We start from the raw sequence: 16,218 nt of genomic DNA, 5'->3' as shown, positions 1-16,218 counted from the left end.
GGAGCGAACTAAAACCCTAACTTTAGCTTTTTTTTTATAAAAAAATAGTTTGCTCCATCTTTAATTTGAAAGTTATTTATGTTTAAATCTCATAAAAAAATTCTCCACGGTTTGATTCGCGGCTCAAACCACACATTTTATATGAAGCACATTAACTAAATGTTATTTATTCTGAAAAAATAACAAAGGTTCGATTCACAGTTCAAACCAACTTACTTCAAGTTTGAGGTTTTGTTTTTGAACCTGTTTTGCCATATCTAAAACATTAATGAATTTCAAAGGTTTTTATGCGTTGTTCTGAACCAGCACGTGAGTCAAAAATAATATGGTTCGATTCGGATTTCGTTTCGGCTATTTCGGCAACTGGTTTGCTTAAAGTTTCGTTTCTTAATATACAAGAAATAAAATGGAATTGCGAATTCGAACAGTTTCGAACCGTTCTTCAAATCGGTTTACTGTGCAACACTTTTGGCGAAATGTCAGATTAAATATCGCAGACACTTTACACACATACAATTATTTCGCTAAAAAGAACATGCTTTAAAGATTTTTTATGCATGATACATTTTCCACATATTTACATGCGACGAGCACAATAATTGATTGAGAGCATTTAGCTGCTTTGAAACATGAAGACGTGCTCGTTGAGGGCATGAGGCATGTAAAGGCTGACAATTAAAATCAGTTTTTTTCTGGTAACACATAATTGCTGTGTAAACCCGATTAAAGCAGCCACATCTGAAGTGTGCGCTAATCGATTCAATTTGTGCTCACTTTGTATTTAACCCAATCAAAGACTGCAATGAATGCTCTCGGCTGATCGGGCTGTTCAATTTCTATCCGCTGACTAGACCAGAAGAGCGACCCATCCACACCCATTTACACCCTTTCAACCTCCAGCCACTGAGGAACTCGCTGGCACGAAGCTCTCTTCGTGCTGTTGGGCTTTTTCATTCGTTTTCGAAGAGAACGCACACTGAAATTCCATGAGATGATCGCGCACAGTTTAGGAGCAATTGAATTCAAAATGTGTTGCCAAAAATACAAAATATGTACTTGTGGCTCATGTCCAAGGAACACGGCACGGCACGGCACGGTACGGGATGGCATGGCATGGTGCGGCCAGGCCAGGCCAGGCCAGGCACGACACGGTCGAATTGTCCGAATGGCTTGAAGAAAATGGAAAGTAAAAAGCGCCCAAAAGCATTTGCCGCACAACCGTCAACGCAAACAGACGACTATACGAGACGGGCAGCTGGTTATTTAACAGCGAATACAATCCATAGCAAATCAACAAAATCGCGTAATATCGCACTGAATGTGTACGAAATAGAAGTTTGTGTGCTTGAAACGCGTAAAGCTCAGCTAAACAAATCAAATTTCTATTTCACGTGCACTTGTGTGTGTGCTTGTGTGTGTGCCTGCGTGTGTGTTTGTTTGTTTGTGCAGTTTCTTGAGCCTTGGTAACACTTATATGACCAATAGTGTGACCCGACGCGCGGTTTTTGGCTCGCTTTGCCACATTTGGTTTTTCGGTTAATTTTTTTTCGATTTATTTATTTTTTTTTTGGTTGTGTGCCGTGTTGCCAAACTAATTTTAGCCTTGGCTAATGCAATAAACTGCACCGGACAGTGTGTGTATATAGTACGAGTGAATACTATACGATAATGCGTCCAGAGATTGTTTCAACATTTACAATAGACACGTGCAACTTGTGAGTGCAGAGAACTAACGATATGCTCAGCGTCATGGCAAAGCCACAGGAAGTTCTGGATGTCGAGATGCGTAAGTTGGGGAGAGGCTTCCAACAGCAGATTACCTTTAAAAAACATATTAAGTTTCATTTTATTTACGTTTTATCTAGCTAGCCCGTTCCCTATGGTTGCTCTTATAATACTCTGTTCACAAGCACAACAAAGTATATTGGTCCAGTGGCATGTCCATCATGCTGAGGCCAGAAACTAGGCAATGGGTAGCAGCCGACCGAGCTGTTCAATCTAAGGTCACAGTTTGAAGTACATAGCCTGGGTCAGCGTAAAGGGGGGGCTCATTCCTATCGACATTAATCCAATATACAAGCAGACTCATTCAAATAATATTTTTGCTCTGTACAGAGTATTGTGCAGTGCGTAGCAGCTGGCTCAACCTGTTCAATCGAACTTCAGTGTTTGAAGTTCAGTCAAGCAGACTCCTTTAAACACTGTACAGAGTATTGTGCAGTGCGTAGCAGCCGATTGAACCTGAACAGATAATAAGATATATTAAATCGACTTTTGGCAAATTTCATTAGCCCTAGATTACAAATGTATTACTGGGCCTTAAGTATTTGCTCTAAACAGATTTTTGTAATGTGAACGAGTTTTATTTATTTATTTTTTTTGGCTTTCATTTCCTCACTTCCTATTTGCAATTGTGTTCCATTCAAATGGCGATTGGAAGACCTACATTAGAGCGGATGAAATTGGGGCTCGCCCTTCAGATTACACATTCTCATTGTTTATAAACAAAGGCGTAAACAAAATTTTGAATATTTGAATGCAGAAATATTACTCAAACGCTTTGCAGCTCAAATGAGCGTACGCACTAAAATATATTTTCGTACGCGGATTTCACAAGCTGCAATACACAGTATAGAAAATGATATGTTTTATAAATAAAATCTTACACACTACACGATAAACTACAAAATTTATTATGAGCCGCAGAGGAGAAATAATTAAATGGCTACGTAAATTAATAGACAACATCTCAATTTCATTAACAGTTATTGGGCCTTGCGAACTCCCAATGGTCAGTACCTAAATTTAAATACATCATTTTGTATATTTCACCAGAAACTTTAAGAGTTTTCTTTTAATGGAAGATCAAGTTTTAAATGTTTTAAATCCCTTAAATTTGTCAGAGAAGTTTTGTGGCAAGCTGCACAATTCTTAGAAATTGTGAATATTGATATCATTGAAGACATAATCAGAAATGGTCTTTTCGTGACGTTTCGATTGCGTATTCTTGCTTGAAGTATATATAAATTACATAATATGCTGGTTCAATAGTTTATATTGTATCAATAAAGTTTAGTTCAGACTGTGTTCAGACCCTGCAAGAATTCGCTTCACAGTAAAAAATTTATAAAAAAAAGGTTCAAACGTTTCAGAATCGAGCTGAAATCCCAATTAAAGCGCACTTTACTTCAAAAATGGTTTGGTTTCATTTGAAGTTTTAAAACTTGAGCAGGGATAGTACCAAAATCTAGGCTGGGGAATGTGGATAGTCATGTTCACGAAGCGAACCTATGGATAGTCAGTTGGTTGTAACCATAAATCGCACCATAAATCGCACCACAATTGCCACAATTCTTATTTACTTTTCAGCACAGATTTCAATAAGAATCATATCAATCTGTTCTGTTTATGTTGTAAGTTGAGATAGTTCGGTTATGATATAGACACACAGTTTTGTACCAGATACTCGATGCAGAATTGGCATGATTTTATTTGGCCTTTACATTCTCAATAACAAAGTTATATAGATTAAAAATGAATAGTACGACAAATCGTATGTTTTCTCATAGCAGTTTTTTCTTTGGCAATGTCTATTGGGTGTACATAGGAATGCTAGGCCTGGGCATTGGGATTGCTTTAGTATATACGATTTGTACACTTGCCACAACACGCACTTAATGTGCCACCCATTGCGTTTAAATGGCTTCAGAAATAGCCGTACGATTCGCATTAAAATAGATTCCCCAGATACAATTTCCACCCACACACACACACACACACACACACAATCAAACTAGTGTTGTTAAGATCCAACTGAAATTACTGTGCGTGCAACACGTGCGGGTATTTTCATTGTGGCATAGGAGTTGGAAAGGGAAACGAAGCAGGGGGGTGGCATCATTAAAAGTTGCCCAAAAGACGCGCATAGCACATGGCCACAGCTGCAAATCCATGCCCATTTTCAATCGCAGCCCGACCATTGCGAATGTAATTAAATTTATAAAATGCGAGCATATTATGTATATCAAATGGTGGCATAAAAAATAATAAATACGAGTGCAATAGAATTTGCCAAATAAACAAGAAGCGAGGCGGCAAATTTTCCATAGCCAAAGAACAACTGCGTTAACTTGGCCAACTCGGCCAACTGGGCCAACATATGTGCCTCGCTGCTGAAGCGCTTTAAAAGTATACCTATACACATACACATATATTTATATATATATATATATATACACAAATTATGAACGGCCCCCAAGAAAGGTGGCAATTGCCTTTTGATGTTACTTTTTAATGTCTCTCGCATCAATTTGGAAGTCCCGGAATGGCCAATCACAATACGAATCGCAGCCAGAACAGAGAACACCGAACGGAACACAATCACAACCGAAATGAACTTGAACTGCCAAACGGAAATGTATATTGCATTACGATTATTTTGATATTTGGAATACAGATTCGCACTGTTTACTTCGAATTCGGCACGAAATTCGCTCGAATCGTGTTCAATTAGCTGTCAGAAAATCCGAAAGCCCCGAACCCCAGGCATAAAATATCAATATCTCAGGCCATTGCCGTGTCGATCTTTTATTGATCGATATAATATGCATTCTACATTCAAGAAAGTAAAACAATTTTTCATTGCTTTCCCACTTTGCAGATGCGGGAAAATTTATTAAAAATATAAAATATTTTCTAGTTTCAATATATTTGTAGAAACTTCCAAAAATTGTATTCAATACTAGAAAAAACATTTTATTCTTTTTTTTTACGTTTTTCAAATAAATTTTTTTGAATTTTAAACAATAATATTTAATTCCAAAAATATATATTTCTTCTTTGTTATACCCTTGTAGAGGGTATTATAATAAACGCTCGAAACCGGCAGGATCGGACCACTCTATCATATAGCTGATATAGAAACGGTCGGTTTAAAAATGGAAAACTTTTTTCTTTATTGAGATATCTTAGTCAAATAACTTTACTTCCCTTATATTCGATAAATCTTATGAACATTGTACCACTATATCATATAGCTGCAACAGGAAAAATCGGTAGAATATAAAGCAAAATATTCTGTTTTCTAAGATATTTTCAACAACCTCAGCATTTTCATGCTTTACTATTTTCACAAATATCTGCATAAGAGACATATCAAGGGTATTAAATCTTCGGCGTGTCATTTTTATAAAAAAAAAGAATCTTTTTCTTTTATATGTTTTAAAAAGTTTTTTATTAAATTTTTGTTTTGATAATTATTTTTAATGAGTAATTATGTTGAGCATATTAAAAGGTTATAAATTAGTTAGGAAAACCAAAGATAAAGATAAATATTAACTATAAAATTATTACTTTATTTAATATTATTAAATAAAATGGGAGCATATGAAAACTGTCAATCAATAAAGAATTCATCGTAAATGCTTTCAAAATAAAATAAAATAACTAAGTATATTAAATATATTGAGCGCTGTACCTCAATCCATTTAACTAAACATAAACTTGAATGCATTTCAACAAGTGAACGTTTTGACATTTTGATTTGGTTTCGGTTTGGCCGTGTTGCCTTAGACAGCCATTAAATGGTCACTGAGAAACAGTTTGAAACCCGACTGTCGAAAACAGAAGGTTGAAAGACGAAAAACCGAAAATCGACAAGCTGAAAACTGAAAATCTGAAAAACTGAAAGCTGAAAACGCAAACCAAACGCAAGATCTAAACAATGTCTGGAACATGTTTTCTCTTGCATACAACAAATTTTTTTTTTTTGTTTAGATTTCATCTCGTCATAAATACATTTGCCAGCTCTCCACAAAATGAAAGAAAGAAGAAAAAAAAATAAAACGCGAATAATTGGCAGCTTTTTGGCCAACATAACATATTACAAACGAATGGAGATACTCTGTTAGCGGAGGCAGAGCAATTGTGCCCGACTTATAGACGTGGTATTTGTGCATATCATTAATATAAATATTTTTGCCTCTGGCTTTTTGCATTCGAATTTTATGAGTTTTGTAAAATTGTTGTTTGGATATAAAATGACTTGTTTTTCAAGCTAAATGCAAACGTTCATAAATACAATGAGCAGCAGCAACAACAACAACAACAACAACAACAATGGAACAATTTTCGGTTTTGTGCGTCGTACAAATTTCGTGTGAAGCAATAAAAAAATAAAATTATTATTATTACTATATGCAGACATGCAGTAAAAGTGTATACTATACAGAACCAGATCCTGAACAGACCCATCCCAAACGGGCAACAACTATGTGTATGTTTCTGTCCATAACACATCTGCTAATTGACACCAATTGATGTTCTACCAGAGGCCATTCGTTTTTATTGACTTCAATTCAACAGACAATATAATAATAGACAATTAAAGCATTGCCAAATGCTGCCCAGTCCGAGCTCATGTTGTACAGTAGAAAACCAGTTTGCATTCCAATTGCGAACCGAACCGCTTATTTATTTCTACTATAAACTAACCCCTAAAGCAAACCAGAAACCCCAAAATAAAAATGTATACGTTTTAAGAAATAGTTTGGTTCAAAATAAAAAAAACTTTTGGGGGAGATTCACGAACCGAATTTAAAACCAGTGACCTAGTTCAAAGTCTGAACCAACGACATACTATATTTTATTTGATTTTGCAACACTGGTAAAATGCCTTAGAATAAAAATAGTAAACAACAATATTATACCCTTATTATAAAAACGCTAAAGTAAGGATATCTTCAACAGGCCAACGATTCAAAACCCTGGTAGACATTTGTCATTTGCAGACATGTGGTAATAGCTCGCGTAATTGCTGGGTTTCATGAAAATATATTGGAAAACAGTTTATTTCGCCATATAAGGACCTTCTTTTCGAACGTTATTGTTATATATAATTAGCTAGTCTGTTATTGATACAATTTTGCACAAATATGAAGAGCATAGTGGAACTTATAAATGCCGAGATTGCTTTCGATTTAATGATAACTAAAAAGGTTACTATACAATTCGGCCGGTTCGGACATACATATGTACTGCCCGAAACAGAAAGACGGACCTATGAAGGAGGAGAGCTTTATTACCGAGCGACTATTTCGCAAAGAAAAAGACAGACAGAGAGACGTAAAGAAGGAAAGGCGGACAAAAGTTCAGAAGGATATGACTTTATCAACTCGGCTGTTGTTGCTGATCTAGAATATAAATGCTTTATAGGGTCGCCGATTTCTACTTCTATGCGGTACTCTACCCTCGACAAGAGTATAAGCCTTTGTTTAATTTAAGACTGAGTTAAATGGGATAATATAGAGAACATTTTAAGGACTTAAAAGAATTGTCATGTTTATTGTATTATAAAACGTAGCCAACATTTTAAAGCGTAGCCACTAATAAGACATTCAACTAACTGAGGAGAATGTAAGCACAAATTCCAAGAAGGCAATTTGAAAATTCGCATATATTTTCAACATTATTTATATTCAATCCAGTTATATATATTTATTTATTTGTATATATTCATATAGGTGAGACATTCTCTCACATATTTTGTGTCTAGCTTTAATGGGGCGTAAATTTACAGCCCCGGCACTTAACGCCTCCAGAAAGACATCGTCAAGTGGCAGTTAAAGAATAATTATGGCACTCATTTGTTTAAATCAAATTCTAGCATGTTGATGCCAAATAAACGACGGCGGACGACAAGACCGGGAGAGAGATTATCAAATAAATAATTTATGCAATTGTGAGTCAAAGTGCAGTTCCATGGATTCATTAGAAATGCAATTTGAAAATGCAGCGAAAAACAGGCAGCCTTTTGTTTACAGTATATATACTTTATATATATTATTAAAGCTGCAAACTTAACAAAGCTTAGCTCAGTTTTGTTGCAATGTAAGGAAAATGTGTGTCATTTAGAATTCTCGATGCTCAGCTGCGTTTTTCGGCAAATTGAATTAAGAGGAAAATGCACCCAGATGGATGCAAGGCAAAATTTGTGTGCGTAATTTAATTTATTTATACCCAGTACCTAAATGTCCTCAAAGGCATATTGAGTGTGTGCGGATATGCGCTTAGATTTACATAATTATATGGAGCATATATGGAGATGAAATAAATGTAGTTGTGCGTTTACTATTTATTTTTAAGTTGCGAGCAGAAATCATGCTTTGTTTGAATGAATTGCGAATCGCTCTAATTCACTTTGACAACTTTTAGAATTTGCTTTGAATGATTCTCAAATATATTTGAAAAGCGTTGTAAATTCTCATTCTAATCTTTTGAATTTTTAAATATATTTGAATATTTATAAAAGTTAAAAAGCTTAGTGCACATTTTGCTTTCTCTTCTCTAAAATTCTGAAATATGTTTGAAAATGTGAAATTCTAAAGTACATTTGAAAATTCCAAATTGTTAAAAGGAATGCATTTTTCACTCTTCTCTCAAATTCTCAAATATATTTAAAAATCTAAAGCTTTGTACATTTTGCCCTAACTTCTCGCAGATTCTCAAATATATATAGAATTTAATGACATTTAGAAAAGTATCTCTTCTTCGTTTGTGAGGCAAAACGTTTGCAAATAATTTCATTAAACATTTTTTCTGTGGTTTTTAAACTACTGCTGAATGCTGTTTTCTAGGCGATCTTAAGTTCGTGCTGTTGCAAATAGCTGTTCGTTTGAGAGTGTGTGTGTGTGTGTGCTTGTCCTGGCTGCAAGGACATTGTAAGCCAACAAATATTGCGTATACGCAGACAAGATTGTTGTGCGATTTATATTTCAGCAGTTGGCAGTTTGTTTGGCACTTTGACGCTGACATTGACACACCAACGCGCCCGCAAACATATGCACAACACTCGCACACGCAACACACACAAACACATGTGTGTGTAGTTGTGCTAATACATCAAGTGATGGATGGGCGCACAATTGGTTGTATTGTGCGGAGTCCGGAAACTGTGCGTAAAATTTAGCAATGTTTTATTTTATAATCAATTGTTTTTTGTTGTTTTTGTTGTTGCCCGCCACTGCGCAAATAAATGGCAAGCAAACAAAACCAAACAAAAACAAATAACAAATAAAAAATATAAATAATAAAAAAACAACAACAAAGCCCTAACCAAAATAATACAGTTTGTCGCTGCATTGGCCACAAAAAAAAATGAAACAAGCAAATGATGAATCACACGTGCCACAAAACTAGCAATAGATGAAAAATAAAAATATAATAACAATAAGTTATTTCAAACAACTATTTGTTGGGCCCGCCTCGCCGCCTATTCAATTGCAATTGTCATGTGCGATTTGTGGCACGATAAAATATGCAACAAATAAACATGAGAAAAAAAAAATACAAGAAGAAAGAACCGCAACGGATACGTCGACCCAAACAGCATGTTGCAGCTGGCAACAAGCCAGAAATTAGCCAGCTGCGGCTAGGATAAGAGTTTGTCAAGCAATATACCCTCCCTTGCAGGGAGGCCCCAAACAACGAGTGAGCATAAAGCAAATGCTCAGCCAAAAAGGTCGACATATTTTTAAATTATTGCACTAAATGCTGTTGCACAAGCCAAATAAAATGTGTCGACAGCTGCTGGCATATAAATCAAATGTCCAACAACTTGCAACCTGGCAGCTAAGTAAGTGCAAATAAATGAGCTCAGATTCTGTACAATCCGGTCGCTGGTGCCTCAGGTGGCAACTTTGAGTATTGTACACAGCCAACCAAGTCACAGAGGGCACCAAAAAGCTGCTCATTTCAGAACTTAAAATATCTACCTATCTGCAGCAAGTACTATATAGTATATAGTATATACTATATATATACTACATAAGGGGGCACGTTTTACATTATGGATATTCATTCATGGAGGGGCTAGAGGATTCTATTCCTATCACGAAATTTGCCTTCAATATATCGTATACCTTCAAGTTTCTTTTCTCAACTATTTCGTTCTCTCTTGCCTGCTCCTTAATATCGCCTTTCTATGCTATTCTCATGAATTCAAGTAAGCCTCGCTTCGTTATTATATAATTAAAGGGGTTTTCTATGTTTTTTTATCAAAATATGTTCCTTTTCAATTTCTTTTCGTTTGACTTGGCTTGCTTTAGGTCACTTTTTGCTAGCTTTCATGCATGTTCGCTTTTGCACTCTCCTCAACATCGCATTTCTATGCGATTCTCATGATGCTCAAGTAAGCTTCGCTTATGTTGTTGTTTTTTAAAGTGTTTCTTCTTTGCTGTTTATTCAAACTATTTAAAAATGATTGTAAGTCCAAAGCTTTATAGTCCACTGAAGCATGCCTCCAAAGAGTTATTCTATGGATATCTCAAAATGGTCTCGAAGTTCTTCGAACGAAATAGCAACAAAGTACTCTCATATGTCATAAGTGAACTATAAGAATCCTTGTTCAAAAAGAGTTAAATTGTCGCTCATATGTTATTTTTTTATTGCTGTTGAGCTGCTGAGTCCTCGACTAGAGTTTTGCAGCGGGCAAGCGTGTTATGTTTTATTTTTTTTTCCGCATTCTGCGCCATTTGGCACATTGCCTTGCATATTTTTGAGAGCTCCCCGCCCGAAAAAAAGTGAAACGAATACATTGAATGCAAATTCGAATGATTTACGACATTCGCAAGTGAGGGGGAACTAAAAAAAAAAAAGAAAAAATCAGAATTGCACGGGACAGCAAAAATTTGTCACATATGCGTCGCGTGCGAAATGGGATTTTCCCATTTTCCGATTTTGCAGTTTTCTACATTTTTTTTATATTTTTTTTCTTTTGTTAAAATCACAAATCAGCAAAGCAATTGATGAGAATTTTCAACTTTTCTTCTATTTTCTTTTTTTGCAGCAACGGCAGCGACGAACTCAAGCCCATTGCAGGGTACCGTCAATGTCATTACCATCATCAGTTACAACAGCAGCAACAACAACAACAGCAGCAGCAACAGCAATAACAATAATAATAACAGCAGCAACAATCATAACAACAACGACAACGGCAGCATCATACCCGGTGACTCAACGCTGCCGCCTGTGGAAGCTGGTGGAGCAACCGAAGGCGCCCAGGTGGAGCACAGCTTTGTGGCAATACCATTGCTTGAGCGTCGGCGTCGCAGTCGCAGCCACAGTCGCTGCCGCATCACGCCACTGGCGCCCATCCATTGCATACAGAACGGCGCCCATCCCGAGGACCTAACGCAGCTCTCCCGCTCCGCTTCGTGTTTTGTTCGCTTTAGCCGGAGTTTTGTCAAATGTGAGTTAGCTGATCCCCCCATCAGACCCGCTGCCACAGAGCATTGCATTCGCATATATTCAAATCACAGTTTATAATCCCGATCCCGATCCCGATCCCCTTTCCAATCCCGATGACACCCTTAGCCGTGGCGTGTAATTGGTTGACCCAACTGCATTTTCATGAGCGTCCATTTTGCTTTGTTTGCGGCACAGCGATTTTAATTGAATTGCGCCATTTTCTTTTTTGTTTGTATATTTAATTGTACTCCACCCCCTACACTTGACAGACTCAACAACCATTTCTTCATTCTGTTTGCAGTTTTTGGCAAAATCATGGGCAGCAATAATCCCAGCGAGGCGGATCGATATGACTATTATGATTGTGAGTACATCTAACAAATTCTTTGACGCATCATATACAATGTATACGCCACGTTGACCCCACCAAATATTATGTATACACAGGGTCATCAACTTTGCTATAAATATAGACTTATTCCAACATTACCCTACTCTCGAGTGGCATATATGAAGTATATAAATATATAAATATATAGTTACAACAATATTTATATTTATACCACAGTGTATTACCCTGCGTATACGTAATATTTAGTATTGCCGTTTGGTTATCTAGATTAAGTGCTCGGTTTTATCTAGATTTTTAGATTTTATCCTGAACTAGCCTTTAATTCTTTAACGCATCACATGCAAAGTATACGACATGTTGAACATACCAAATATTACGTATACGCCGGGTCATTAACGTTGGTGCAAAGGCCTAAACCTATTCCAGGATAACCCTATAAAAACTCGTTTAATTATCTAGATTTTTAAGTTTTGCTCTCAGTTAATCCTTAATTTTATATTTGATAAGGTTTCTTCCACATGTTTGTCATCTTTAGAAGAATGTTAATACCTTAAAGTAACAAGAACTTTAAGTCATTTTATAAAATTGAATACTTCCAATAATCCTATTGGGTTGTACTAATTTCTGTCTATTTGGGTTAAATGCTCCAAGCAAACCATTGACTGTTATAAGAAGTTCTAAGCCTAGTTATAGAACCAAAGAGGACTCCTTTATAATACCTTATAAAAAGCAGTTGGTTGTTGCTATAAAAAACCTTTTTCAAAATAACATGAACAACATTGACTAGAGTTTTTTTTTTTGGGTTTTCGGTGAAAATAAACTTAAATGAAATTTAATTACTATTACTGAGCAATAAATTGTTTTGAGTCGCCTTGTGTCAATGTTAAGCATACGCCATATACACACTCACTGATGGTTAAATTAAGGAAGAGTCGCCGAGAGGGGCGTGGGCAACATACAACGAACAACATGAATCCATTACAATATTTGCATCTTTCGATTCTTTTGTGCTCATTTCGCTTCTTTTTTTTTGGTGCTTGTTTTATTTTTTGTCTTATTTGTCTCTTTTTAACTTCATCATTTTTTTCCACTCTCTCTCTCTCTCTCGCTCTCTCTCGCTCACTCTGTTTCTCTTTTTGGCTGCGTCCTTTATGCGTGGCTGGCACTTCAAACCAAGCGGCAAGTGGCTGTGAAAGCCAGCAGAAAATCAATAAGACCCCAGAGACAGTGGCAGCTGTGCAGGGGGAAGTGCGACTGTACGGGTGTGCGAGTGTGCGTGTGTGCGTGTGTGTGCTTGACTCAGCTAGCTATGCAGTGGAGGGGGGGAGTCGGGGGATAGGAAGAGCAAGAGAGAGAGCGACATTGGGCATAAGTAGTATTTATGTTGGTATCTAAATATCTACAGTCATCTGTCAAATATCACGTTTCTTGTTTACACTTTTCTACTTCGACGGCGACTTCGACTTCGACATTGCTGCCAATATGCCCCCCTCCCCGCCCACCATAGACCGACCCGACCACGTTGCCACCGACTGCTGCCCGCTGCCTTGCTTGAAGACCCGGCGCCGTTTCTAACTGTGGTTCTGCTGGCGCAGCTACCCTCGCTCGCTCCCCCTCGCTACCTACGCTTCCATCTGTGTTGCTTCTTTTGCGCGCGTGTTTGTATTTGGCATGTGGAGTGTTGAGTGTTGAATGGCATTTGCCGTTACGTGCGCTGCTGCTGCGGCTACTACGGCTGCTGCTGCCGAATGCAAACAAGAGGAACCGCAAACAGCAACAACAACAAGCCAGCCCAGGCCTGGGCAGCCGCAATGAGTATTACAAACAAAATACCCTTGATATAGCCCATAATCAATGCACGGCACGAAGCATATTTGGCGGTCATTAATTAGACAACTGAAGTAATAAAATGCTGAAACGGTTAACAGTTAGTTGAGAATACCTCTTTGTTTGTTACCAATCTTGTGTACAGTTCTCCATTTTTATTCCAAATACTCTAGTCCGCCGCGGACCTATATTCTTTTTATACATATACATACATTTTTAAATTCCGGTTTATTTGCTTTGGATATTTTATATCATGGATAAATATTTAAATTTTATACGTTTTTTATTTATTTCATTACATCGTACGGGGTATTTGCTAGTCGTGCAAAGACCTTTTGTCTGCCTGTTAATGTCTTGCGCTAATCATGTTTGATAATTTCTGCTCATTTTTAGTATTGACATAACCTGTTCTCAGATAATTTCTGCATATACAGGCGTACATACATACATATACATGCATATATATATACATTTGTGAAAGTATTGTGTGTGGTATTTGTTAAATTCCCCTTTTGGGTTGTGGTTAATTAGAATATTGCATACTTTGGAGCTCGTTTCGTAAAAGGCACTTAAAGGTATTTTCTTTCATATCTTTCAACAAATTTCTTTCATAGGGGAGTACAATTATTTTGGATATGAGTGTACGAAACTTTTGTGTTTCTATTTGAAGCACACATTTAGTTTCAATACTTGTTTTTTTGAGGACTTTGCGAAATTTTATTAGGTAAAATCTATCGCTGGATTAAGTCGTAAAAAAGGTTTCTATAGTTCCTAAAATACATTATAAATATATTGTATATATATTGTCTAATATGCCAGTTTTTCAAATTTTTAGTGGGTACATTCTGCAAAAAAAAAAAAATCAACTTGTTGCTGGAAATTATATTCATGTAATATTCAACTTGAGTTCGGAGCAGCTTGTGCTACGTAATTTGAGTAGAATTGGCATTTGATATATTTCTAGCATTATTTGGCATTAACTGAACATTGAGCTGAGTTTCATAGCCAATAAAATGATTATCATTTGGAATGCGATAGGCTGGTGTCCCACCCCCGATAATCGCTTCGATTTCAGAACAACCTGCGGCTCCAATGGGCTTCAGATGCTGTCAGTGCGGCTCGAGTAGTCGAATTCTGAATGCCTTTTATCGCCTTTTGTGGTTTACGTGTGTCAAGTGTCTCAGTCTTACAATCGATTTATAATCCCAGCGCAATATGTTCAATTTTCGAATACACACACTAACGTATACACACACGCAGACACACACGCGCGCACATGGAGCTAACATTTGCTGTGCTTTTTACCATCTCAGGCTTTGCTTTTTGCCTTGCTCCTTTTTGTGCGTGTATGTGTGTGTGTGTGCTTGCCTGTGCCTTTGTGTGTGTTTTGTGTCTATTTCTTTTTAACACGTACTTTACGCCATTTAATTTACCCTCTTCGACGGGTCGGCCAAAATCTCGCATGCGACTCAAAAATTTCCTTTCTTCAGTTTTGGGCATGCTAATAGTATCCGTTAACGGTTATTTTCGATTCGAACAGCTGTTACAGGCTTCGTTTACAGACAAACGTGCAACATCTGCACATAGTAGCGACTTCGCGCCCAATACCCGACCTTCCCTCCTGAGCAGCTGCCCCATCATTTGGCATGCTGACAATGATAATGAAGCGCGCGTCTGGGCGCGCTGCCGAGTTGCTAAGCAACAGGTAGGCCAACATTTTGGCTTGGCCTGCGAGGCTGCCTCACTCACACACTCTCACTCACAACACACACACACACGGTCGCGCACACACATATACATGTACGGCAGCAGAGAACCACAGCATGCAGCTGTTTACGGCTCGTCGGTGCGTTCAAGCCGATTCGTGCCGTTCGTTTATGGCACTCGTGTTCGCCGCTGCGACAAGAACAGGGAAATTTTTTACTATCTGTGCACTCGCTCTCTGTCTGGCCATCTCTCTCTTGCTCGCTCGCGCTCTCGCCTTTAAGTTGTGCTTGTAAATTTCCCTAGTGCGATTAACACAAGCAGTCCAACATCATACAAGTGTTTTCTCGCATGCGATTTTGGAGTCGTGCGAATCGTCGCGTCGTTGGGATTGCCGGAGAATTCGCAACGATGTGGACGCCGCCGTCAACATTGACGTCGCCGTTTACGCACGCACGCTGGCAAAATTTGTGGAGCCAAACGCTCTGCGTCCGTCGACAGAGTCGCTGGCTCTGCTGCCTGCTTGCGTTGCGGCTGTGTCTCTGGCGCAAAGTGATTTCAGTTTCTAGTTCTCGTTCAGCATTGCCGACGGCACGACGTGTTTGTTCTTGTCTGTGTGTGGGCGCGGGCGCCGAAGCAGCAGTAGCAGCCGAAGCGCAATTTCCCTTGCCTTTGCCTGCAACAACGACAATCGGCGACAAAACCAAACAAAACAAATCAAAAACTGTTGTTCACTTGGTTAGTGTCTCAAATTTGTGTGTGAATAAATTATTTTCTCTAGTTTCTTTTTTTTTTTTGTATTTTTGGTGCAAAACTTCAAAGTACAAATATTAACAGAAGTGGAAACATTTTTGGAAAATTTTTGAAAATACTCGAAGAGAAATTGCAAATTCTGGCAAGTGTTAAAAATGAATGAATAAATATTAACAGTTTTTAAATTTTATAAAACACAAATGCTTAAAATGCATTTTGAATAGACTACATTTTGCGTGAAATCCACCTTTAAGGCTTATTAATAATAAAACAACAACAACAAGAATCCATAATTCAATTTAAATATTTTAATTGTCCCACATATGTCTGTTTGC

The 16,218-nt window shown here is 37.5% G+C and overlaps 1 protein-coding gene across 1 annotated transcript; it reads left to right on the top strand.

The window, feature by feature from the left end:
* The first annotated feature begins 1,617 nt into the window (after window positions 1–1,617).
* On the top strand, window positions 1,618–15,699 carry LOC115766280. Its single transcript, XM_030710147.1, has 4 exons — window positions 1,618–1,786; window positions 10,844–11,248; window positions 11,549–11,611; window positions 15,437–15,699. The coding sequence occupies exons 1-4, from the start codon at window positions 1,738–1,740 to the stop codon at window positions 15,697–15,699; spliced, it is 780 nt and encodes a 259-aa protein (XP_030566007.1). The 5' UTR covers window positions 1,618–1,737.
* The last annotated feature ends 519 nt before the right edge of the window (window positions 15,700–16,218 follow it).

This window comes from Drosophila novamexicana, unplaced genomic scaffold (genome assembly GCF_003285875.2).
Source record: "Drosophila novamexicana strain 15010-1031.04,08,12 unplaced genomic scaffold, DnovRS2.1 tig00001089-arrow-arrow-pilon, whole genome shotgun sequence".
Taxonomy (NCBI): Eukaryota; Metazoa; Arthropoda; class Insecta; order Diptera; family Drosophilidae; genus Drosophila; species Drosophila novamexicana.
This window is presented reverse-complemented; position numbering and strand designations above follow the sequence as displayed.